This window comes from Homalodisca vitripennis, chromosome 4, assembly GCF_021130785.1.
Source record: "Homalodisca vitripennis isolate AUS2020 chromosome 4, UT_GWSS_2.1, whole genome shotgun sequence".
NCBI classification, from domain to species: Eukaryota; Metazoa; Arthropoda; class Insecta; order Hemiptera; family Cicadellidae; genus Homalodisca; species Homalodisca vitripennis.
In genome coordinates, this window is record NC_060210.1 from 64,649,998 (window position 1) to 64,675,947 (window position 25,950).

Here is a 25,950-nt window from a genome sequence, read left to right on the forward strand (position 1 = left end):
TTTGGGTTGTTGGTATCCTGTTCCGGTGGGGTACACTGTTACCATTCCAATCATTTTTGGGTTGTTGGTTAATATTGGTAAATATATATTAATCTTAATATATATTTAGCATAAAATACCGTACAAATAATTTTTTGAACGTCCAGTCCGTTTTTTACAAGATTTTGAGTACAAGTTATATTACACCAAGAACAGACAAAACTTGCAGCACGCCTGAAGAACACTACACGTAACATCAATTCGTTATTGTCTAGCAGATAGAGAATCCAAAACTTTTGAAGGCGCTACGTCATTACAACCAAGCATAGTAGAAAACGGCATTATTTGTGGATGGCTTTTTCTATATAACTTTTAAAAGTAAACTAAAAATGGTTGAACAACCAAACATAAATTAATTTTGATAACTAGTATTTGTTTTTTAATTGGTAACCTTATATGTTATGCAAGCTTTCGGCTTTTGTCCAATAATAAATATTTTAGAATTTGATGATGAAAACAATTATTTGACTAATAATAAGTATTTACTGAAAGTCTCACTCATTACGCTATATTCAATCATTCTCTAGTCAACAGCATAATTAAAATGTATTAATATTTCTTAAATATCTTGATTGTTGAATTCACTTTAGCATAATATACACGAAACCAGTATTTCTATTCTTTGATGTGGTTTTGTTATTATACTATTTACACGCGTTATAAAAACGCACGAGCGTCCTTTCGAAACAAAGTAATTCAATTACAAGTTAATGCTTGTTGAATGGGATGACGTGCACAAATTGATCTATTTCCATCACAACTTGCTCCAGTCCTCACATGTGTTTCAACACATCCGGTTCTTACTGTGATAAAACATCCGGCAGTGACTCCATTCTGGCGGGATCCGGGATCATAGGGATTTTTTTCCTCGTGTCCGAATAATCCCTACTTCTGCACATTTTAAGTAATTCATTTTCACTTTTAAAAATGCAATACATTCTTCAAGTCCTAAGTACCAAAGATAATAATTATTCCTCTTCAGAGTCAAAGGATGTAGGCTATGCATTTCCATAGTATCTTCATTAATACATACATTTGAGCGTTAAAGTAAATTAATCTTGTCTATATATTAGAAATAGTATAACAAACTGTAATTAAACAGTTTGCAGGAAATTAAAATTATTTTTAAGAGCAAAAAGTGGTTTTAGTTTCATATTGACGCTTTTGCATTTTTTAAAATGTAAATTTTCAAATATTAAAACAACCTTTAGAGATACTTATTATTAACAAAGTTGACATCACATACGAGTTGACAAGTTTAACAGAGAAAACGTCAACATTGTGCAGTTGTACTCAGCTAAGGTTAAACGTATAAAGCTTCAGGGTTTTACAAACAGGGAAGAGTGTTTTACACTCCATCCATCCACGCACTAGACCGGACTGGTACAATAAAGATCAAAGACATCGGGATAACTCGTCGAGTAGCTTCCCGTTCCTGGAGACGTAGGGACTAGAGAAAGAGATTTGCTGTAGTGTGTTGTTATGTATAACAGACATGTGTCGCACAGTCTGTTATCTGCTATCAGATCTCTGGCGGCTATTTATAGACGTTACTCTTACGTCCGCACAGAGTGCCACTGTTCCTATTTTATCGTAATGTCCCCAAGCCACGATGTCACAGATAACCTTCGCCATGTTAAAGGTTTGTTATAAAAGCGCACTGGATTGGCCTAATTTGACTCTCTGCAATGGCTTTTACGTGCTGGCCTTGAAATCTGCAGTTTCTATCCATGAAACAAGTTACAAAATAATTATCGAAGTATCTTCGTCACAGTACGTCACAGTGTTCTCCATATCTCATAGTCGATGATGTTTAAAACAAATCCGTTTTACTCTCCTACTTCTTCCTGTACCTATTTTGACTATCTCTACACCCTTTCTTCTTCGCCGTTCTACTAACGCTGGCTTTTGTCTTGTATTGTTTTGTTTACTAATAGGTAATTCCAATTTTTATCTTATCCAGATGTGGTTCATTATAGGTGCTGCAATATACACTTACTTCATCCTCAACCCATTAAAATGTATCTATTAATCGTTTCCTAAACTTTCCTCAGAAATATTCTCTTTCATTTTCTTTTATAAAGTACTTTTAATGTCTATTAGATTTAAAAAAAAAGGATATACCTATTTAGGCTATCTGTATTAACTCTTTAGACGATGACGCCAGTTGAACTTATGTTACAGTATGTTATTCTAACAAGACTTTCCACCTACATTTTTGAAGATTATTTTATCTTTATTAGTATTGTTAGTCATCAAAATCTCGAGATAGATCATCCTGGTTTTGAATTATATTAATTGAATAATTTACTTATTCCTTATCATAGAATTTTTATTATTATATATCGTTTAGAGTAACTGGATCCATTCTAATTTTTTCTATTAATCGTCTACTTTCTTTCTTGACTTTCCTCGAAATGTTCTTTTTCGTTGTCCTTAAATAAATTATATCAACTCTACTATCAACATTTTTCAGGTCTATTATATTTAAAGAGGATACACCTTTTTATTACCTCTTTAGATAATGACGTCAGTGGAACTTATATTACTGCTTGTTATTATAACAAGATTTTCTACCTACATTAGGAAGATTGTTTTACCTTTATTAGTAATGTTAGTTGTCCATAATTCTAAAATCTTTTAGACTCCAGCTAGCATAGCGAGCATAGAATTGTTATCATAATATTTTAGGGAAACTGGTTGTACGTAATGCAATAGCATCCATAAGTCTGTTAAACCTGAAAAAGTGCCGATTTCAAGTGCCAAACTACACAATTACAAAAAGAGGAAAAAGCTTTTACAATAAATAATATTAATTGAAACAATATTAATAGTGATAGTAAATAGAATTTTTATGGCGGAGTAAAAACATATTTAATAAGTCTTTAACCACATATATTTTAGATATTTTTGTTTTTAATTTTGAAAGGCATCTTTATATATAAGATATTGTAAACATTGTAATAGTTTATAAAATGAGGATAAAAGTGACGTTTAAAAAAAATCAGTTACGCGGTATAAATAAACAATGAATTAATCGATAAATTTCTCCTTATTTTTGGGGTCTTAATTTCGTGTTCGGCGTAGTTTGTTTTTCAAATTTTCTCCTTAAATGTGTGGAAATTATTGTCCCTGTCAAAGGTAGGTGGTACTCATTGTCTTTTCCTCGTCTGTACATATTACATACAGTTGTCAGTTTCGTGTTGTAGTTCCTTTTAATTTACTTGTAAATACTATTAATGAAAATAACTATTATTATCTCAAATGGGTAGATATAAACAGTAATGCCTCAACCAATGTTAATACTTTTTTTCTGCCACCGCAGCACTGCAATGAGAGTAGAACATTCGAATTCAAGATTGAGTGTTGTATCAAATTTGTATCATTACTTTGGTGTTATGAAATTCGGTTCTCAATGACTAAAGACTACTTACACTCCTCATAATGATCGATTGACAGAGTGTGCCAGGTCTTGAGGGGGTTTGGGAGGGGGGTTGTAGTTGCGTGATCAATGGTCAGTCGATTGTCTGCATTTTTGATGACATGATTAGGAAAAGACATCAGCGCAGAACAGATTGTAGTTCTGATCCGATCACGCGATGGCCAGTATATATGGAAAAAGTGTTGACCTATAGATTTATTAACGGCAGTTCTTTTTGAAGTTCGTGATGGCATTAGTGGTGAACTTCTAAATAATGCAAGTTTTCTCATCCTACTTTCCGTATTACACACATAATGAAGGAATAATTACTTACCTCTGTGAATTCTATTAATAGGCGAACGCCCTTTGATGATAACGTAGCCTTAATGAGAAATTGATAACTGAGTTCCGATAATGAAATTGGCTAAATTTACGCGATTACTCGGTTACTAAGTGAGTGTAATGCTCGTGCACGCGAATGCCAACGTGACACAAACCACGGTGATTACACGCTTTCTTTAGACGAATTTTCGTATGTTAGAGCACAGTGTTCCGCTATATAACGTCACATCATCCACAACCTGTGTCTCCAACATAGCAACGTGTTAAAACTAATGAGATTTTCACTGGAGCATGGCATTTAAACGCGGCTAAATAATAAATATGCGTCCTTTAAAAGACCTTCCCGCATTTTGTAACAATGGACAGTAGATTAATTTTTTTAAACTACAATTTAAGCAGAGTATGTGTCATAGTTTAAATTGAACTATCTTCCATAACTACACCGGATCCATTGAAACTTTACTTATGGATATTGCAATACTTGACAAAACAACGCTCAAAATAGCCGTTCTAACGTTACCTCTGGAGATTGCAATACTTGACAAAACAGCACTCAAACTAGCCGTTCTAACGTTACCTCTGGAGATTGCAATACTTGACAAAATAGCACTCAAACTAGCCGTTGTAACGTTACCTCTGGAGATTGCAATACTTGACAAAACAGCACTCAAAATAGCCGTTCTAACGTTACCTCTGGAGATTGCAATACTTGACAAAATAGCACTCAAACTAGCCGTTCTAACGTTACCTCTGGAGATTGCAATACTTGACAAAATAGCACTCAAACTAGCCGTTCTAACGTTACCTCTGGAGATTGCAATACGTGACAAAATAGCACTCAAACTAGCCGTTGTAACGTTACCTCTGGAGATTGCAATACTTGGTAAAACATTATTCAACCGATTCTTCCCACGACTAAATATAGACGTTCTAACGTTATCTTTAGAGAATGCAATACTTGGCAAAACAGCAGTGAAACTATCCTACGACTAATTATAGTAGTTTTAGCTTTACCTACGGAGATTGCAATACACCAAGTTCGCCAATCAAACACTCCTCTTTCACCAACAATTATCTATTTGTATTGCCCTTACTTACTTACAACCTGACAGCATACCTCAGATGTGAAGTTAGAATAGTTCCACTTTTATTTTAAGGTTAGGTTCCTCCTAAAGTTCAGTTTCCTCTCGGTATTTACATTGTGCATGTGGGAAATGAAAGGAAAGAATTTTGAATTGGAAATTAGTGTCAGCAACTAATTAATATATAAAACAAAGTACGATTCTGAAACCATGGCTATATATGTTCATAGAGCATCAACGAAAAAGTACTACTTAAGTTCTCTCGTATTAAGTTATAAAATCACCGACATTCCTCTGCACTGTGAAGAACATTCCTGTAAGGCAATCAATATTTAAGTTCACTCTGTTTAAAGAATAAAACGGAAACCTCCAAGATGTGAAGCAGCTGCAGCCTCTAATCAGGTGTCGGACGGCGCGGAGACAGATCCAGGGCGAGGCAATGGAAATAAGTATTTCCCAACTTACAGTCTGACCAGAATATCCGTCTCGGAACAGATTTAGTCTACCAATTATATCGGTCGAGACGGATGGACGAGTTAGTTGATCTGGTGCACTGAAACTGTGCGACAATACGTATACTATCCTTGTTTTTAATGCTCCAATTCAATTTGTAAAAATTTCATACATCACATTTTTAATTTTGACTCAACTTTCATATTGAACAATGATGAATTTAAACATTTAAATTTATAATACCGGAGTAGCTTATCTGTACTTCTACCAAATCATATGACTGAATGGAAAGGTGAAGAATGTAAGCAGTGAAATTAAACGTGCTTCTTGTATAGGTAAAATAACGGATTTATATTGGAAGGTATATGACTAACGTAACGTCAGATCTGGGAGTGCACTTGTTCTTTTGTACTCAACCACTTTTTCTACGTATATTCAAATTATATCAAATGAACAAAATCCCGATATTATTGTAAATAAAAGTTCTAATGACTTAATTAAATGTAGAAACAAATAGAACTGTGGATATTGCTCTGTAATAATTTGAGTCAGATTTGTTTTATATTTGTAACTATAGCGATAGTTTTATAGGTGCCAGCTGATTTACTTGGCTGATTTTCCCTTCATAAAGAACTGAGCAGATGAAGATCATTGTAATCAATAAGAGCTATTAACAATATTATAGCTTTAGAAATGCTCAATGAAAAACTAAGACAACAATAAAAAATTCATTACAAAAATTGTATTTGAAATATTTAAAACAGTTTTGTAATCTAGTGTCCTGGTATTGAAATACATTCCAGAGTTATAAAAAATAAACCTAATGACTTTTACAATGATAATTCATTGGTTATGTCTTCAATACTAACGTATAATGTTATTGTGCACGCCGGGATACTTATGTAGGAAGGGGGAGAGGGCGAGAAGTAGTTACAGAAACATTGGTAGAGCGACAACATAGAATAGCCTCTAGCGGCATAATTTATGACATTGAGGTACCAGTACAGCTAACTAATTGATCTGATAAGTTTCCACCATAAACGAATTTTTAAATAAATGCTGTTAAAGTTGTATTATAGTAGGAAAACACAAATAAATGCTTCACAATATAAAACAATATCTCCTTTATCAACGATCGGTTAAACATTTCTACCACATGAGTCCCTCCATGTTGCCAGTGCACGCACTAGCGGTCACGCACGTGGCCAGGGTCGAGACTACACGCTTCAATCACGGATCAGACCTAGCCTAATCACGCAGCCGATATATTTGTAGGCTTTCTTAGAGGGTGGAATTTGATCTGGGCAAGCTTGCAGGGTTTCCTCTCGTCTCTCGTGTTGTTTTGGCTTCTCGTTTCCTTGTGTGATGCCGGATTCCTGGTGCTCTCGGGGGCAAGGACGCTGGGAAGTGCACGAGTACAGGGTGCTTCGTAATATTGCGATGAGGTCCTTAATTTCCCCACCTGAAGTTAAAATTTTGAGGATGTATTGAAAATTGAGTGTGAAACATTTGGCTTTGCTGTGCACTTAAGTACCGTACGAATTCCTTCAATGACACGAAACCTAGGTAATGTTTTAAGTCAACCTTGGATTGCGAGGAGATCTAACGTTGGAAACTCCAATACATCCAATTTTTATCAAAATCTCTCAGTAAACACGAAGATAGCCCTTTGGTTACCAACTTTCATTAACTATTTGTTAATCCTATTTGGTCAGAAAGCCTGTACTCATTTATTGCACCTCGTCACTTATCCGTCGTTCATATTCGTACTGACGGTGGTCTGTACTAGGGCAGTTTGCATTTTGCATCTGGTGTTGGAAATGCATGAAGTTACGGCCTTATATCCCATTAAAAATATAGTCGGCCCAAGTACATTATGCTTGTACTTGAGAATTAAACGGTAAAATCGTGGCCTCGCGACGACCATCGGCTGTAATTGCAAAACATTCCATCTTGATGTTTTAACAATACGATACTAATATGTTGTCAGTAAATAGCAATTAGCCAGCTGCGCAATTGCAACAATGGATCAGCTGATTACTATTCTGTCTATAATTAAGTATACTGTGACGTAAATAGGATCACTAGTCGTATAACAATTAATCGTAGTTTTAAGAAGATAGTACAACTTCTTATTCGCGGCATCAATAAATAAGCTATTTTCGGTTTTAGTATACAATTCGAAAATTTAATCACTCTTGTAAGATTTCTGTATAATGTATTGATAGGGTACTTAAATGTTTGACATAACACTTTTTAACAGGCTATCATTTTGAAATCAAACATTGGGAAAATTAATACTTTGTTGTAAATTAATAGTGTGTAACCTCACTGTTAATATTTACAAATGATTGTTGTGTAATCACATCTACGAAACGTGTTGTTGAAGGTGGAATCTGAGAGCATTTCCAAAAACTGCTCAAGTTCAAAAATAGTGGTAATCAGAACAAACAGACCCAAGAATGTAATCATCACTCTGTACAGTTACTGTTACGTGTCACTGTTGTTACACTGTGTAGCAAACCTCCGTATTTCTCGAGCGAAAGTCAGAGAGAGGCTCGTCTTGTAACAGAAACAAACTGATTCACGCCTGACAGAAACTGTTATCATCCGCTAGTTTATAGAATCCCGAACCTAAATCCAGGAAATGTTCTATTTTCACACGTTTCTCTATACAATGTGCTCCCAATAGGCAATTTCTTGCTAAATTCATGGAAATTCTAAGATTTTTACAATGAGTTTATCTCATTTAATATAATTTAGAATACAATAAGTATAAAATAACATTTATATGTGGAATAATAATGTTTACAGGATTTAATATTACAGTATATTATAAGTACTAAATAAATGAGAAATAAAATAATTTAAATATTTTAAAACACCTATGCTGTGTAATAAAATCGACAAAACAATATTTAATTATTTATTTCTTGAGTAGCCTATATAATATATTTCTTAACAAAAAGTAAACTTACCTCATTGTATTACTGAATTGACAACACATTGTAAAACAAGGATTCAGCTTGAGAATTAGACATTAAACAATATAAAGTTAATAATTAATTGCTCAGACCATAAATAAAGAAAAAACTGTATGAAATATATCAAAGTATATCTAATACTTTAATATTGAAAACAGAGATAATACAAATATGTGTTTAATCAACTCAAAATTCTTTGAGTAACAATAGTGACACTGCAGAAGATTTCCAGTGATACAAATATTGTGTCGTCTTTTACAGACGTGCCTCAGCATAGAATTGCGGAAAGAAACTCACCGATATGGTTGCTGAGAGCGGGCTCCGGGTCTGGGTTATCTGAAACATGAACACCACCTTTCAGATATTTCTTTACATAATTCATTAATCAATCACATATGTTTATAAAGGGCAAAGACCTCAAGACAAAGCTCAGTGGATTTTCTGTCCTACATAGAAAACGTAATACATTATAATGTTTAATTAAGTTTCATTTTGAAGTAATTAACATTCATATTCCTAAACTGGTTTTTCCTATGGGTAACTGAAGATAATCTAATGGATAAAAAATATGGACATCACATTTTCATATAATCTGTGAACGATACAATCTAAACCAATATCATTATAACGGGTAGTACTCTGCCATAGTAACGGTGCCATATTTTTAAGAGTAATTGAAGATCTCTAGAAGGGAATTTCACAAAATTGAGCGCTTATATATAAATTTTACAAGTAGAAGTACGCCACATCAGTGTCGTGTAAAAGTTTTCAACTGAGGTTTTCTTGTAAAATGTCAAATTTATACGTTATTTCATTCTTGAGATGTCCTGCAGCCAGACAGGCTCTTACATATTATGACAGATGTTACATGGTAATTTAGAGAGTTACCGATTTTAGGTCACGAGATCCTAGATTGGATTCAACGAAAACTGATATTTTCTAAAAACGTCCATTATTGACCTCGGGATTACTTAGGCAAGACTCGTTATATATGGGGAAGACTCCAACTTTAGACTACAAGTTGTGCGATTTGAGTGAAAGGCTCCGTTGATCTCAACTGAACTCAGAATCAACGTAGAGTTCAAGCACGGATCTCGATCACTCTTGTTGAAGGCTTGGAACTTCCGAGAGCTGAGAACCAATGTAAGGATGTTTGCTAATGACTTTATGCTGATCTCAGGAATACTTTTGTGTACATCTCAGGGTCATATAATTGGTTCCAGGCGTGATTACATCTCTAGTGGAGGCCGCAGGATTCTAGGCCTGACGTAACTGAGGTTAGTAGTGATGACGATTTCATGAATGCTATGTTATCGGTATTCTTACTGTTAAAAAAAGTTTATTTTCCTGCAGAATCTCTTTTTATACCTAATCTTCCTGCAGAGTAATCTTCCTACTCTGGTGCAAAATACTGTATAAACGAGAAGACTTTTCTCAATAAAATAAAACTGAAACTAAAAACGCTTTGAAACACACCATATTCTAAGTTAAACGTCCTACAATCTGTTAGAAGCCAGGACTTCCAGAGAGGCAGAATTAAGTTTAAGGTTGATGTAAGGATTCCTCCCAAAATCCTTCACATTCCTGGGGGTGCTTGGGAATATCCCGTGTGAGTAAATGAGTGTGTGAAATATGGCGGTGAGCCTTAATAAACCACAACTGACCCAGGAAAGCTTGATGTGACATTTTAGCGCCCATTTAACAGCTGAAGGTGAGGCCCTACTTTAAAACCATGGAATAATTAACATTTGATCCGTGGAATCTTGTCAATAACCAATGACCAATCAATGAGACCTCATCACGAGTCACATTATAGGATGTGAAGTAAGAGCGAAACTAGTGGTTGCCTTCGTTACTGTAAAATCAGCTCATTGAATTGTTTACAAGTTATAAAACTAAATCAGAGTGATGTTTAAGTGAATATCAGGCAGGGTTATAAGTAATAAAGGAGAGAATAGGATATTCAGGTAAGCTCAACCGTGTGTAGTAACTTCTTTTAACAAATGTGGATAAAGTTTAAAAATTGTCAAGCTTTTTACTGACTCAAAACGGTAAAATAAAGCGTTTTTATGTTGGGCTCAAAGAGTATTCTGTGAGATAACTCTCTAATGGCGTATTTAGAAAACTTTCATACATAGTACAATCTGTGACCTCCTTAATTGCATGAAAAATTCAACAAAGTAGACTGACATTTAATTTTGCTGGACATGGTCAAAGTCTATAAAAATACCAGATGTCGTATAAGGCGTAAAACAACGTTGTTTAGTGTAAATTGAACGTACTTTGGAAAAGGCTTCACATCGCATAAATTGGCAACATTCCCGGGCGAAGGCCGAACACAAGGAGTCGAGGCAATACCACCTTGATAGCAAGGCCTTCTTGCTGGGCTATGACGTCATTCAATGTATTATATGTTCATCAAACAACTTGTTAGGATATTTGTAATTTAGAAGTATGAAATTACAAATTTTATAAATTTCCGTTCGTAATACTTTACTACTTGAAACAAGTTACCCACAAGACACATATTTTAGTTCTTAGTAATAACAAGTAATGTATTTCTTAACATATCTACAATGTATTGCGAGTGTACTTTGAATGTAACCAATAGGTACCGTCAAATTAGTCATTAAATTGAATATTAATGTGATAATTAATATAATATTAATAGTCATAAATTCTTATTACTGTTAGTGTTAGGTAAACGGCGTTGTTATATTAGAAATTTCAACAAATCAACCAGTTTTGTCCAATATTCTGTTGCTATTAATACATGTTTTTGAAATTTTAATATCAATACAAAGATGGGTTTATATAAAGCCAATCACTAATCATCAGTAATCTATACAATTTAATCAAAGATAATGTTATTGAGTAGCAGATAATCGAGATATTTCAGTCACATGAAAATGTTGGATATTAAGAAACAAAAAAAGTATATTTATTTAGTCACGGTGGTCAATAATTCGGCATCATACTCAAACCAACATAACTGGTATAATAATGGTATAAACCAACCTCTGGTAATAATCTCCTCTCAGGTGCGTTAGCCTCTGCCTAAACACTGCCAGGGCTTGCTAACTAGGTATTTGTCTATATTAACCAGTTTTGTCCAATATTCTGTTGCTATTAATACATGTTTTTGGAATTTTAATATCAATACAAAGATGGTTTTATATAAAGCCAATCACTAATCAACAGTAGTCTATACGATTTAATCAAAGATAATGTTATTGAGTAACAGATAATCGAGATATTTCAGTCACATGAAAAATGTTGGATGTTAGAAACAAAAAAAGTATATTTATTTAGTCACGGTGGTCAATAATTCGGCATCATACTCAAACCAACATAACTGGTAGAATAATGGTATAATCCAACCTCTGGTAATAATCTCCTCTCAGGTGCGTTAGCCTCTGCCTAAACACTGCCAGGGCTTGCTAACTAGGTATTTGTCTATAAGACAATTTCTACTATATAAACACAACCTGGGTTTTGTTAAAATAAGTAAAAAAGTGCTTCCTAAAAAATAAATCGATCGTCAGCCACGCTAGCTTTGGTGGAGGTGGAAACGAGAAAGTGTCTAAGGGTTTTAAAATGAGGGGATAATTTTTCTCAGAGTGCGTTTTTTCTAGATGTATAAACCATTCGATACATAAATAATGATTATATCATACAGTAGTTAGACATCTAGATAATGATATGTAAAGCCACCACTTTCAGGTTCAGAATATGGTTAAGTATGTCAAGGTAAGAAAAACTATGATCTTAGAAAAAGATTATCGTTTCATGTTTTAACCCTTTTATAACCCTACCATTTCGACCCCGCCAAAACTATCGTGGCTGAATGTTTTGGAAAAAATGTTTGGGAAAATACTTTATTAAATAACCAGGTTGTGTGTTTATACAATGCAAATTGGCTGTCGTCTCCTGAACTATCTTGGTTAGGATCACCCGGAGTTCAATTATCTTTCAGAGTTTATGTAAAAATGTATACAGTATTTAATATTATTGTTTAACGAGATAAATATTTAAAGATTTGAAAGGCTGTTGCTCCACATAGGCACTAGAAACTTCCTTCTTCTAACAAGACTTTTGTCTGGATTCATCGATGGCTAAAAGTTCTGATCTCTTGGAAAACTGGTCATACATACATGTATCTGTTTCTACCACATTTCTAGGAATCTTCTGACTTGTAGAGGTAATGAATGCCCTCAGCAAACCTTTGGCGTATCGAAGATTCCGGCCTCACCCCTCAAACACTTCCGGTCTCGAGAAACTCGGCCTCTTGATGCTTCCAATCTTTAGAAGATTCTGGCATCTAGGGAATTTCACCATCTAAAAGCTATGGAGCTACGGGCGTGTCGGCGTGTAGAACATTCTATCATCTGGAATCTAGCTTCCTGGCTTATTAAACAATTATGCTATTCATACATATATTGCTTAAATCCATGTTAATATTATGGATTTTAGTACTGTTGTGTAGACATTTGTTTCGATCATGGGTTTCTGACCACTGAGCTTTAAAACCGATCTGTTTTTGCCAACGTGCGTTTTAGAGCGCTTGTACCAATTTCAGATAAAATATGGATAAGAAGGATGTAGTTGTATACACAACGGTTTAGGGCCTGCCTTCAGTTTTTTGGTCACAACGAACTTGGTATCCTCAATTATCTCCTTGTAGAATGTCCATGGAGATTTTCCGAAAGATACTTTAGAGATAGGCCTTAGATAGAAGTATTTTCAAATGTACATATATAAAACAGGTTTACAGCAATGGTTTATACATTATTGTTTTGATAATGCACACGTTAACAATATGACCGGGTTATGTTAGGCTGTGGCGTGCTGGTGTTAGATAACGTCGGACCAATAGTGATAGATGTGCTAAGACGTTGAGTAATATTAAGTAAGACCACCTAACAATATCCCCGTTCTCAAGTGCTTGTGGGCTTTCCTCCGGGGTTGAGGTGGAATCCGGAGAGTCCGTGACAACAAATATTGCGCAACTCGTGATCCCATTAACGCAGGTGTGGGACCTTCGCCGGTGTCGGTTGTCGCCGGTCGATCGAGGCCAACAGAGTTATTATTGGGCAGGTCGATGTGGCCGCAGTGGCTCGCGTACTGTGTCACAGAACATGCGAGAACTAGACGTGGATCGATGGAATCGGACTGTCAATAGTGACGTGGTTACAATGGACAGCATTCACTGCAATTTTACCATTGACAAGTGGAATGGTAAATGTTTGCTTCTGCCCAACAATCCGTGGTTGGGCGAAAGTTCAATCGTTTCAATGTTGATTGCAGTTTCAATAATTTGATGGCAAGGGCTATGTGGGGTAATCGGGGTGGGTTTCTTCTTTAAAATTAGCACATTTAGTGTTACTCAACCTCAACCCATATAAACCCAGGAATTACTAGAATGCCGAACGAATATATTTTTTTTTATTTTTACATATGTACGGACGGATATGTGCAACTTTCGATAACGTCCCAATATTAAATGTGTGTGTGTGTGTGTGTGTGTGTGTGTGTGTGTGTGTGTGTGTGTGTGTTTTAAAATAAGTTAAAATATAAATATCAGTAAATTCCGAGGTAGGTATGTATCAGAAGACTGTTAGCTTGAAAGTTAATCATAAAAATAAAATACCATTTCTCAGTTTTTAAACATACGGGTAGTTATGAAGTAATCTAATCATTACGGAAATGCCCCACAGTAAAGTGGTGCTCCTCAAAAGTATTTGTTTCAATTCAATCAGCAATTAAGGTTTGTTCTTTCTTAGAATACATTTTCCTAAAACACCAACTCACTTGGACAGGTTTCCGGTCGGGTACTTCGGAAAATCAGGATTAGATACTTAAGAGTAATTTTTGAGTAGTCTATTTTATACTTGTTGCTGAATCAGGGTTCATTTACATGAACTGTACACATACTCGTTTTAGTTTATTGAAGAAACATAACTACCAAAGTTCTGTTTATCAGATCTATTCTTTTCTGATTAAATTTACGTCAAATGTTTGTATTGGTTTTTTTGCTCACAATACAAGAAGCTAAGAACTTCTCATTGCACTTAGTCCTAAAAGGATCTTTTGTTTCCTTCCAGAGTGACAGGATATTAAGGATGGATAAGGTTGGGGGTAGGGACAGCGTCTTTTTGAGATCCTATGACGAGGGATAACAGGCACTATATCTCAATCATGTCACCTAGGAAGAAGAGAAGGCCAGCTCTGTTCCAGCCTGTCCGGTCACCGCAGGCAGGGGACAGCTCTCTCCCATGTCCAGGCTAGAAACAGCCCTTAACACTAAGGGAACTCCACCCCCTCCAGACCCATCGACCAGATTTGAGTGAGACATTTTTGCTTCACCCAATCTAGGTTCAACTGAAAGGTATAAACCATCTCTCTTCTGCAGTTTCCACAGTTATTTTTTTTAAGTTACTGGACATATTACTTGGTTTTAAAATGTCCAACGTTACTGCACTTATCTCAATAAATACTCTAAAGATGCTTTAAAATTCAATCTTTTTTAAGGAAAATGCACATAAATGATTACTCTAGTTATAAGTTACCATATAAAAAAGTATGGTAACTTTCTACTCTATCGTAGTTGGGAAGATTTCAGAATACTGTACTTGAATATGCATGTTGAAATTATCAGTATTTTGTAACGTCTTAATTATTTCATTGGCTAGATAAAATGAATCGCGAGGGTGCGACCAGGCCAAGCTTATCTGAGGGCGAAGTCTGAGGTGAGGCTAACATTAGACAATTTCCCGCTGACTTGTCCCGTATGGGTGGTGAATGGCAGTTGGTACACATGTTCCGTAAGAAGTTCACGTGCCGAGAAATTTCCTACATTGTGGACTTTGAGGTTATCATAAGTTGTAACATTTCAATACTTATTTATAGGCAAGATTGTAATGTAGAGAGCGATAAAGTACATTTGGTTTACTCATGATTTACTCGTTGCTTAAGGTTGGGAAAAGCAAATCACGGTAAATCGTTACGAAGGCTTTGTCTGCTGAAGAAGAAAGATCGCAGACCACGACCTAGTGACATATTACCATAATATTTTCAAGTCATCGTTTGACCTGACATCTGCAAGTAGGTGTAACCCAAGGTGCATGCCAGATAGTATAATTTCAGATTGTGATAGTGTCTGAACCATGTTGATTCTCCTATAGACTATGGCTGCGCTACGATCCTGTGCGCCTATTTCAAGTGGTCTAGACCAGTTCAGCAATTATCTTTCATGTAATTATAAAATTCTTGATATTTGTACAATGATTTTGAGTGCCTACAACAATTATTTTATATACTCACACATATTTGTTATATATCGAAAGTTCTTATACTTTATTCGTGTATTTTATGGATTTGAAATAGATCCGATTGTAGGGCTCTGTTCCACAGGCTTCATTGTCCAATGTTTATATTATGGGATTACTTTTGTTTACTTTAAAACAGCTGATTTCTAATAATATAATAACATGTGTTGCCCAATCAGTTATACTCAATATACTAAGTTACTATCAGCTGATTAATTATAACATCTATTAACAATATTAACCTTTTTCTTTATGATGGTTTACACTCGTATATAATATGTTTTGATAACATGCATTATTAGTGATTAAAGTTTATTCTTGAGAATTTACTTGTGAACCACATTACGGAAAATGGCTTATCATGTTGTAATTTAAAGAATTCCATCTAGAGCGAGAACCTGCCTGTACCAAGCAAATCTTACTATTGTGCTGAAGTTAGCATCCTGGTAATATTTTGTGTGCATTATACATGGCGGAAGGAACTAATAAGATTACAGTTGATGTCACAACACCAATTACGTCATTGAGAATGGGTAGCCCTTTTAAACCTGGACAATCTTATATACATACCTTTTCTTCATTACATAGTTTTAACCCTTTCATCACTGTGCTTAGGCCTGCCCGCTTCAGCATCATTTCTACAGAGGACGTTAGCTCTGTGGAGTTAATACCCAACTTTGTTTACAGATGGGTCGGCGTATACAAACAAACTTGCAGAACCGCAGCTGCCAGCTACTCCCACCCGTATGTCACAAGTATGACTTCAATCTAGTTATTTATAATTTGAAATATCGACTGTTCTCAGTTGGCAGAACTGGGTGAAGTTTAGACAGAACCAGGGCCGTACACAGCTTTGGCGGGCCCTGGAAAAGATATTCGGTCGGGCCTCGCCTTGTCCCGTCACCGCGTCCCTCACACAGCTTCACCCCATTATCCTATTGACAACATCTTATTATTATTTTAATGATAGTAAGATTCAACGTATGTTGGTAAAATAAGTATGGCAAAAATCTAATTAATCGGACTATTCAAAGCATTGTTTTAAATTAATTTAGTGAACTCTGAAAATGTATAATAATTAGTCTGTCAAATTTGAATAATTTTTAGATATTAATGTTTGTGCGGAAAATCTTTCAAGGATGTGTTTTTTTAATTTAATTTTTATTCTAAATTGAAGATAATTCGTCTTTCGTATCTACATACCAGTAATGATTTATCGGGTTACAGATATTTGTTGTTTGATCGCAGTAACTGTTATTGACTTTTTCCGCTTGAATGCACAATTTAAATACACACGATCGAGATTGTTAAATCCAAAGTAAGGTTATTATTTTAAGAGTAATAGTCACAGTTTCTTCGGAATTGTAAGGAACGATATTTAGCTTATAATAGCGTTACAGTTATTAGAGATTTACAGTCCGTCTACATTGTCCTTTCAAATAGCCGTGTGGCGGGGCCCGACCCAGCCTCCTAAGAACTCGGCCCCTGGTAAAGTTGTCCGGAAAAAATCGATTTAAGGGCGTTCCTGTTTGTCTCTCGAGAAGAATAATCAATACTGCACTGAGTGAATGATTCTTTTTTAGCAAACTTAAAGTTCCTCTACTGGAAACACTCATAGATAAACTGAGTCATTCAAAATTCTAGCGTCGCATCGTCGATTTCTTCAAAACAAAAAGCGTAGTCATAAAATTCTTCAGTGATGTGGATCCTGGGATTTCGCTGTTTGAAACATTTCTCCAAATTACGAATTCATCCCTAAATTGAAATGACTTGAAATAGAAACATATAAAAATTACGAATTCATCCCTAAATTGAAATGATTTGAAATAGAAACAGATAAACAGTATATTGTGAAGAAAAATTGAATTTTTTCTATCACCATCTCTTGTTCAATTTCCTCTACTGTACCAGAAAATTCATTTGCACATTCCATTTCCTATACATTGCTGTACAATATTCGATAATATTGTAAATAAACCTAAGGATTTTTCCATCATCGCTCTGAAGATTTAGACCACCAAAATGTCTAAAAACAATTATTTTTTCATATTGTCGAAATAAATCTCTCAAATTATCCTCGCCTATCGTTCATTTTACATTATTAAGGACCGATGGGGCTTTTAAAAATTGTCCTTGTCTGCCCGCCTTAACGGTAATGTTTTGTTCTTTGGTACTCCTTTTCGGTTTATTGTAATTAAATATATAGGCCTATAACACACGCGAATTTTTCTCGTATTTTGCAGAGAAAAATTGAAATTTCTCCGTAACGGGATAAGTCCGTAGCACAAACGTCGAGTTTTACTCCAAACACGCTGAGTAAATTATAGACACAGTTTTACTCGCTACAGTTCCTCACAAGACTAGCATTGTGAAAGGTCACGTACTCATCGATTTATAGTTAGGCTGAACAAACTTTTCTACACTTAATTTTAAAAATTCAAATTGCTTCAACCTTACTATACGCTACCCAAATTAATTGATTTATCTCTCTGGTATGCAGCTTTGTGATAAAATTCAGATGTCACTAAGTTAAAAATAGCTTACGGGTTCTTTGTAAGAATCATAGACATTTGGCCAGCCGATATTTTCAGGTCGGAGAGAACTTCTGGAGTCGAGACCGGGTGAACGAACAGCCGCGGCGCGCCCAAGGCTAGGGCAGAGGACAAAGACCGGGCCCACAGATGGGCCGCCACCCCCCGCCGCCCCACGTACTCCACTGGCAGGACCGGGGGCAGGCGGAGGCTTTCAACTCTACAAGGTCGTGTGGGTGCTATAGACCATTATACAACTAACAAAGACAAAGTTTTAAAATCAGTAAAACTCCGAAAAACACCACTTTGAAATTTGGCTCATGAAAAACGTTTATTTTAAATTAATGTTTATAGTATGATATTTTATTTTATTTTTTATTGGCTTTGTTTGAAGTGGAAAACCATATTCACTACAACAACATAAGAAAAACACAACAATTACTAAAACAAAACGAAATAACAACAGCGAGGACGTCCTTTTAGTATAATATTATTTAATTTATTTGTGTGTGTGTGTGTGTGTGTGTGTGTGTGTGTGTGTGTGTGTGTGTGTGTGTGTGTGTGTGTGTGTGTGTGTGTGTGTGTGTGTGTGTGTGTGTGTGTGTGTGTGTGTGTGTGTGTGTGTGTGTGTGTGTGTGTGTGTGTGTGTCATATGTAAGTAAATCTTAAGGTAATGTAAAAAAAAATTAAAAATCATGATATGCATCATTGGTTGATATTGAGGAACACTTTGAGATACATCACAAGAACTCTCACTAATTAATCACAGTGTCCACATTATGTTAGCGTATGTATTGTACCCAAGCTTCACTTTAATATTTCCTCACACATTTTGTAAACAAAGCTCTATATAGTTTTTTTTCAAATGCCATTATTCTTATTACCAGTCACCTAATTTTACGATAGTTAGTGAATTAAAAAAAATCAAAATTGCCTGATCAAAAAATGTGTGTTTTAGTTATCAGCAGTTTGAAACTAAACAAGATAATCCCTTAAGATTAAATTTAAACAATTCAATTTGGAAACCTGTGAGGATGAGCCCTTAGAGGATTTATTTCAAATCAACAAAACGCCTATCTGAAGTATGAAAGAAAGAACAGGCATAGCAAATAATTACTTAAAGAATAAGAAAACATAATAAAGAATACTGCAGTTTGATACTTATGATCACCAAAAATAAAGATATTTCCAATTTAGATATTTCTGGAAACTCCAAACTGTTATTACAGTTACCAACTTTTAAAAATATTTTAAAATTAATAAGCCTCATAACACGAAATAAATTATCCAAATCTAATAAATACTTATGCTAAGTGAAATACAATAAAAGAACTCACCCCGCATTATAGAGGTGCTAAATACCAGTTAAATATAGAGATTTTATGACAAGTAATACAACAGTTGTCTAAGATAGGTTTCGGTTTATAGAAAGAAGACTTATTAGAAAATACAATTCAAATTTACAACCAATTACGAATTACACAAATACATTTACACAATGAGATCCTGAATTCAATAATGTTTTAGCATTGCACTAACTTAAGTTAGCATTATCACCCATAAAGGCTTAGGCCCCGGGCACGATACGAGCGGTGAGCGTCGAGCGTCGAGCGGCACTCGAGCGTCACCAGAGCGGCGAGGGTGGTCACGATACAAGCGGCGCGAGTGTGTTGCAATATGCCTTCGAGTGAGGACCTAGTACATCTTCTGTTGTTATCGGAAAATTCAATGTTGAAAAGGCGTGTAGTTCGGGGTTGTAAGCGTGGGATAAAACGATGGGGAGTTCATCCAATTAACAGGAGAAGAAGGGTTTATGGAGAGTACTGCCATCTCATCAAACAGTTGAAAGAAGATCCAGAACGTTTTTTCCAGTACACTCGGATGAGCGTACCGACGTTTGATTTTATTCTAAATAGACTGAAGGGCAGACTGGAGAAGAAAAGAATCGGTTAATTGAGTATCACTAAGCTTCTTCAAAGCAACAATGTCCTTTTTCTTAAGTTTTGCCGGAGGCTCACGTGGTTCTTGCTCCTCTGCCATCTTGAATAGACTGAAAACCGTGGAAAGAAGCATGACTCATCTGAGCGTCGAGCGTCGTACAAAAAGTAATCGGGCAGGGTTTGGCGGTGTCTTCGACGCTAAGCGGCGCCGCTCACTGTCGCTCACCGCTCAAGTCTATCGTGACACCCCTCTTCACATTTGCACGACAACATATGGGACCCGATTGCAAAGCGTTGGAAGAGCGGTGCCGCTCTGACGCTCGGCGCTCGACGCTCGACGCTCACCGCTCGTATCGTGCCCGGGGCCTTATACAAAGCACAATTTCAATATCTATGATGCTGGTGTTTTAACGCCTTCAAAAGATGTGTTTCTATTCTCAACACAGTTTGACGCTTAGCTTGCGTAACCAACAATGAAGGCGAACCTGACAACGCTTGTTTTTGTGGTCCTATGCAATATTATTTTTATTACATAACTGAACGTATTATAAATAAAGTAATTTATAATATAATATACTTGCAGGAAACTTAAAGTTTACATTTAATGACATTTTTACACTTTAAACAATTGCAAAAGAAATACAACATATGAAAATGGAAATTACAATGTGCCAAGTATTTAATACAATGAAAATGTAAATAAAATAAAATTTAGTTTAATTTATTTTGTTCCATGCTGCTAAAAGTTTTGCTTTTTAATTTGAACATCTACTGAGTTACAGCAAACGATACCTATCGGATTTCCAGGGAACTAACTATTGACTAGTGCTGCTACCTAGCCGCGATAAGTGTGAACGCGCTAAATCGTTCTAAACACAAGTTTTAAAAGTTAATAAATACACATAATGTAATTCAAGGTGGTTATTATGGGCATAGCTTAGATTGAAACAATGCAGTTCTTCTAAAATACATAGAAACTCCCTTAATTTAGTTTCTGGGCATATGTACGCAACTGAAACTAGTTATAAATTATTAATAACCCAAATAATATTTAAATTTCTACAAAGTTTTGTACACGTATAAAAACATCGGATTCAAAGTGGTAAAATTCATAAATAATACATTTTTAAAGTTAATGTTTAACAAAAGGCATACAATATTATTTCCACATAACTTAATAGACCTCAAAAACAAATACCTAAAAAATAATAAGGTAAAATAAAGGAAATATTATGTAACTCAACTTCATAAAGCTAAAGAATTTATATCGAAAGACATAATTGTCGGTTGACGAATCATTTTGACATCATCACATAAGAAATTCAAGATGACATTTTTTTATAATCCAGCAATTGTAAAATGTCTTCAAGTTAGAGTTAACCAAAGATAGAATAGAGAGAATATTCTAATCATGGTGAAATAGGACCAGAAGGGAGGCGGGGACGGCGTTCAAAATACAGTCTACAATTGTGAAATTTTCAGTTTGATAGAATATTATGTGATATTAGTATGAAATAGTAAGGAGTTAACTATATAAATTAGCGAAATTGTAGCAGACTTTTACGAATACAGTAACCCATAAGCGTATAAAAGCCATATGCGAGTAATTATCTGATGGTAATATTGTAACGCCTGCAAAAATGTGCTCACAATCTCTACACAGTACGGCGCACAACTTGCGTTATCAACAATGAAGGAGACCGCGATACTGGGTGTCCGAGACTTGCTGAGTGTAGTATTATCAACAATAGGTTGTTAGAGGACGGCACTCGCAGATGTCGAGTCTACGATTTTTCGTATCAGCCTCAGTAAAATAAAGAGTCAGTTTTTGTTACTAACCGAATGCGACAGCTCCATCATGAGGTAAAACCCAACTGCGTTAAATCATTAGTATCTAAATTCAAAGACAGAAAATTTAATGAGTCAAATCGGCGTGACTTTACTCCAAACACATCTTTTCAAATTGGCTTTTTTTATTCTCGAAGAACTACTATAATCATGTTGTGATACAAATTTGGTATATTTTAACCCCCAACCCCCTCCAATAAAAAATCAAATTTTTAACATTTTGTTGTAATGGTTTGCTTGATTTCTTTATAGATTACACAAACTAATGTACTCTACGTGTAAACAGTACCAGCCAACGCTTTATGTTTATTCATGACTAAATAAAACGTGTCAGATACTTGAAATACTTTTAGGTTCTCAAAATTATTGATTGTTACTTACAATGCATGTGTTTGGTTTGCACAAAATAAAATTTACCTTATGATAGAAATGTGTAGATAAGTATAAACTTTCTCAAAAATTAAATGCACATCGTACAGTTTCGTGGGCATGATAAAAACAAAAGTATCACAGTGAAATATATTATGTGAACACACGCACGCACGCACGCACGCACGCGCACACACACACACACACACACACACACACACACACACACACACACACACACACACACACACACACACACATTAATAATATTACAATAATAGAATTACAATTGTTCCAAATCAAATTTCAACCTGTAGCGATTTTGGAATTGTTAAGCACTTATGATGAAATATCGTGTCCCCTATGATAACTTCAAACGTAAGTAGGCCCACTATCAGGTATCTATATTATTTCAGTGTTCATGGTTAGACGATCAATGGTAAACCCTTAGGTCTGAGAAACATATTTCTGCAAAAAAGGGTCCACATACGTCTCTTGCAATCTTCTTCTTTCTGCCTAAGGCATTTCCAGTGTTATAGTTGTGATGTCACTCCCATGTCGGCCTCGATGAAGAAAATATTCATATTTGGGACTGAAAAATTCACTACGGTCATAAGACATCTACTCCCGGTAGAAAGGGGAAACCCTTGGGAGGTTTATGCAGCACAGTCTAGGAAATGATGGCTCGTTGAAGCACGCCAGTGTCAAAATGCCACATCGCAATGTCGAGGAAGCCAACCAGTTGAGTAACCAGACATTCTTGCACATAAACATTTACAGTTAATATAAAACGTAAATTTATCATTAAAATAGTGGTAAAATTAATTAAATGTATTGGTTGCACAGTCAAAAACAATGTTTACACAAACAGTAACTCATATTTTACAAGATCTATCAATTAATACTTCGTAACTTTAGAGACCAGTGGGACGTATCCCAGAGAGATTTTCGAAATAAGAATAGCTCTATATTCACACCAGGGACCGTAAGAATGTTCTTGTAAATTTTCAGTACAAGCGATTGAATTGTTTACGCGTGAAAGCAAAACAAACAAACAAAGGCACCTTCGCATTTAAAATAAATATTATTAGGATCTAGTATTTTGACGTGACAACGTCTTAAATTAGGTTGCGGCTCGGAGTCACTCATGAAAAAGTGTAACGCCCGGTAACGTTACGATGCCCGTCCAGTGGGTCCGCCGCACGGGATCCGCACGGGATAAAGCAGATAGGCCTAACTGTGGGTCCGCCGCACGGGATAAAGCAGATAACTATGTTTATTCGTGAAAATATGGAGTGCTTAGATTCGTCATTTACAACAACTACAACAATAAAGGTAAATAATTGTACACTGATATTTCATTATCGTAAACTATGATTGATTGATTAATTGTTAGATTGACACAAAAGTTGAGAAACTGAGTTTATAGGTTATGTCATACTATTGACAAATGTTGATAGTGTTAAGTAAATTATTAGTTTAAATCACTCTGCAATCAATCGTAATTCAGTCGATTGAGAAGAAACAGCGCGTATTGCTAGTCAAACATTTAAAATAACAAATTATAACCTCTAACCTGTCATAACAGTGCGACCAAACAAACGAACTAAACCGACCAATCACCACGCGCGGAGTTAGAATTTAACTGTGTTTAGCAAGAATTTCAAATTCCAATTTTAGTAAATGTTTTATTCAACTTTACCCTTTACAATAACAAATTTTAATTAATTTCAAATTATGTACAATGTTTTAGTAAACAAAATATATTTCTATAGTTAAAATTTGTGCAATTCTTATTTTCATTCAATTCCTTGTTCCTATTGTGCAATTTAAAAATATTCTTATCAATAAATATTCTACCGAGAAAAAGACGTAGTCACGTAAAATCTTCGCCCGTAAAACCGACTTTACAGGCAACCATAATTTTTTTTTCAAGCTGCATTCTTATTCTGGATCGAGTTGAGCAAACGAAATCAAAGTAGACACATACGGTTTAGTAGGCTACCGCTCACTCGCACGAGAAATAGTGCTTATACCTCACATGTCAGCTCCTAGGAAATGGCTATCTGGCGGAAATTGAAGGTTGGGTCAGAGCCGAAGAAGGTGAATGGGAATTCATTATATTCATATATCGTAGGGATACCCAGCGACCTGTTTCCTATCTGTTAACCTTGGTAAAGTGCTAGGTGGAGTGCATGTATCGACTGACTGGCAAGCTACACAGAGTGTAGAGATAGTCAGTTCATTACCTGTAATCATGTATGATAGAGAAAAATCTGTGACCGGTGACACACACGCACGATCATAGCGTGGAGTTGTCGCTCAGTTCGGGTTTTGCGAATTGGCTGTTTAGAAGAATAATTGAGACAGCCAGTTTAACCACCCATGACAATAAAAACTAACGGTCTGAACCAAGACGATTAAAACCCAAATCTTATGCTATTGGAACGTAAATAAATAGCGCCTTAACAATGGAAATAATGCTCACCGGTGCCATTGGTGCCTGGTATGATGTCGGAGCTCGGATAATCGCCGGACATCACTGAAACATATAACAATATATATCAATTTACGAACACAGAATACAAAATATCTATAATCACAAGACATAAATAACAGATGAGCATAGATGAATATAATTGAATTCATCTAAGGCTTTATATTGTATCCGTGAATAAGATTTATTGCTAATTAATTGGTCAAATTTCTAACCACCATATTATTTTATCAAGTATTCCAATACAAAATTCTCGAACGGAACCAATATCCACGTTAGACTCTCTGTCGGGTTAAGGGATGTCCAATGGGGAGGCGGCGATACATAGTAAATAGAAACAAAGATTAAGCTGCTTATCGGTTTAAAGATCAGTGTGAGACAAGGTATACGGTATAAAATAAAATATTTTTTGGACCACCATGACAAAAACAGATTTCTAACACTCAATGCTCTTTCAGTCTAATATTGTATGGTTAATGCTTTTTGGGAAATAGACTTAAAACAAATTAATTATAGTAAGAGAGCAAAATGTTCTTATATTTTGTTTCTCGATTTTATATACTTGCTTTATATTACCAATAACTCCTAAAGTATTCACCACAGAGAAACAGGGGCATGGTAGACATCATGTATTTCTATGCTAAGTGATTTCAGTTAGAAAATAAAAGTGGAGAACGGATTCTTACAAATAACATGAATTACTACGCAAATTTACATGTAATTGGGTTCAGTAGTTCCTGAGATTTCAGAATAATAATAATAATAATAATTAAAAAAAATTAGATACAAGTCATAAGACGGGAGCTCGTTTTTTTCTTCTAAATTATATATACAGGCCTATATGGTATATATTCGAGTATGAGATACGCCAGAAAGCAACAACACTTATACTCAGCACCTACGTGGTAGTATAAAGCCCAAGGTTTGTATTAAAATTTTCATTAATTTAAATTTAAATTTTAGTTCTAGTTTTAGTTTTAATTTCAATTTAAGTTACAACAATTTACAATTGTTACAACAATTTAAATTATGTAACAGCTTATTGGAACGCAACATGTAGAGCAGAGCTCTAAAATCGGAGGGTGAAATAATTTATTGATGAGCATCTATGTGATA

At 35.2% G+C, this 25,950-nt stretch overlaps 1 protein-coding gene across 4 annotated transcripts in view; it reads right to left on the minus strand.

Moving 5' to 3' along the window:
- The window catches only part of LOC124359413, a 466,804-nt gene that overhangs the window by 206,426 nt on the left and 234,428 nt on the right, over positions 1 to 25,950 (minus strand). For all 4 annotated transcript variants that reach the window (XM_046812141.1, XM_046812143.1, XM_046812142.1 and 1 more), the window contains 2 exons: positions 24,826 to 24,879; positions 8,619 to 8,657 (listed from right to left, as the gene is read on the minus strand). In XM_046812141.1, coding sequence (XP_046668097.1) covers positions 8,619 to 8,657; positions 24,826 to 24,879 — 93 coding nt within the window. The remainder of the gene's footprint in view (positions 1 to 8,618; positions 8,658 to 24,825; positions 24,880 to 25,950) is intronic.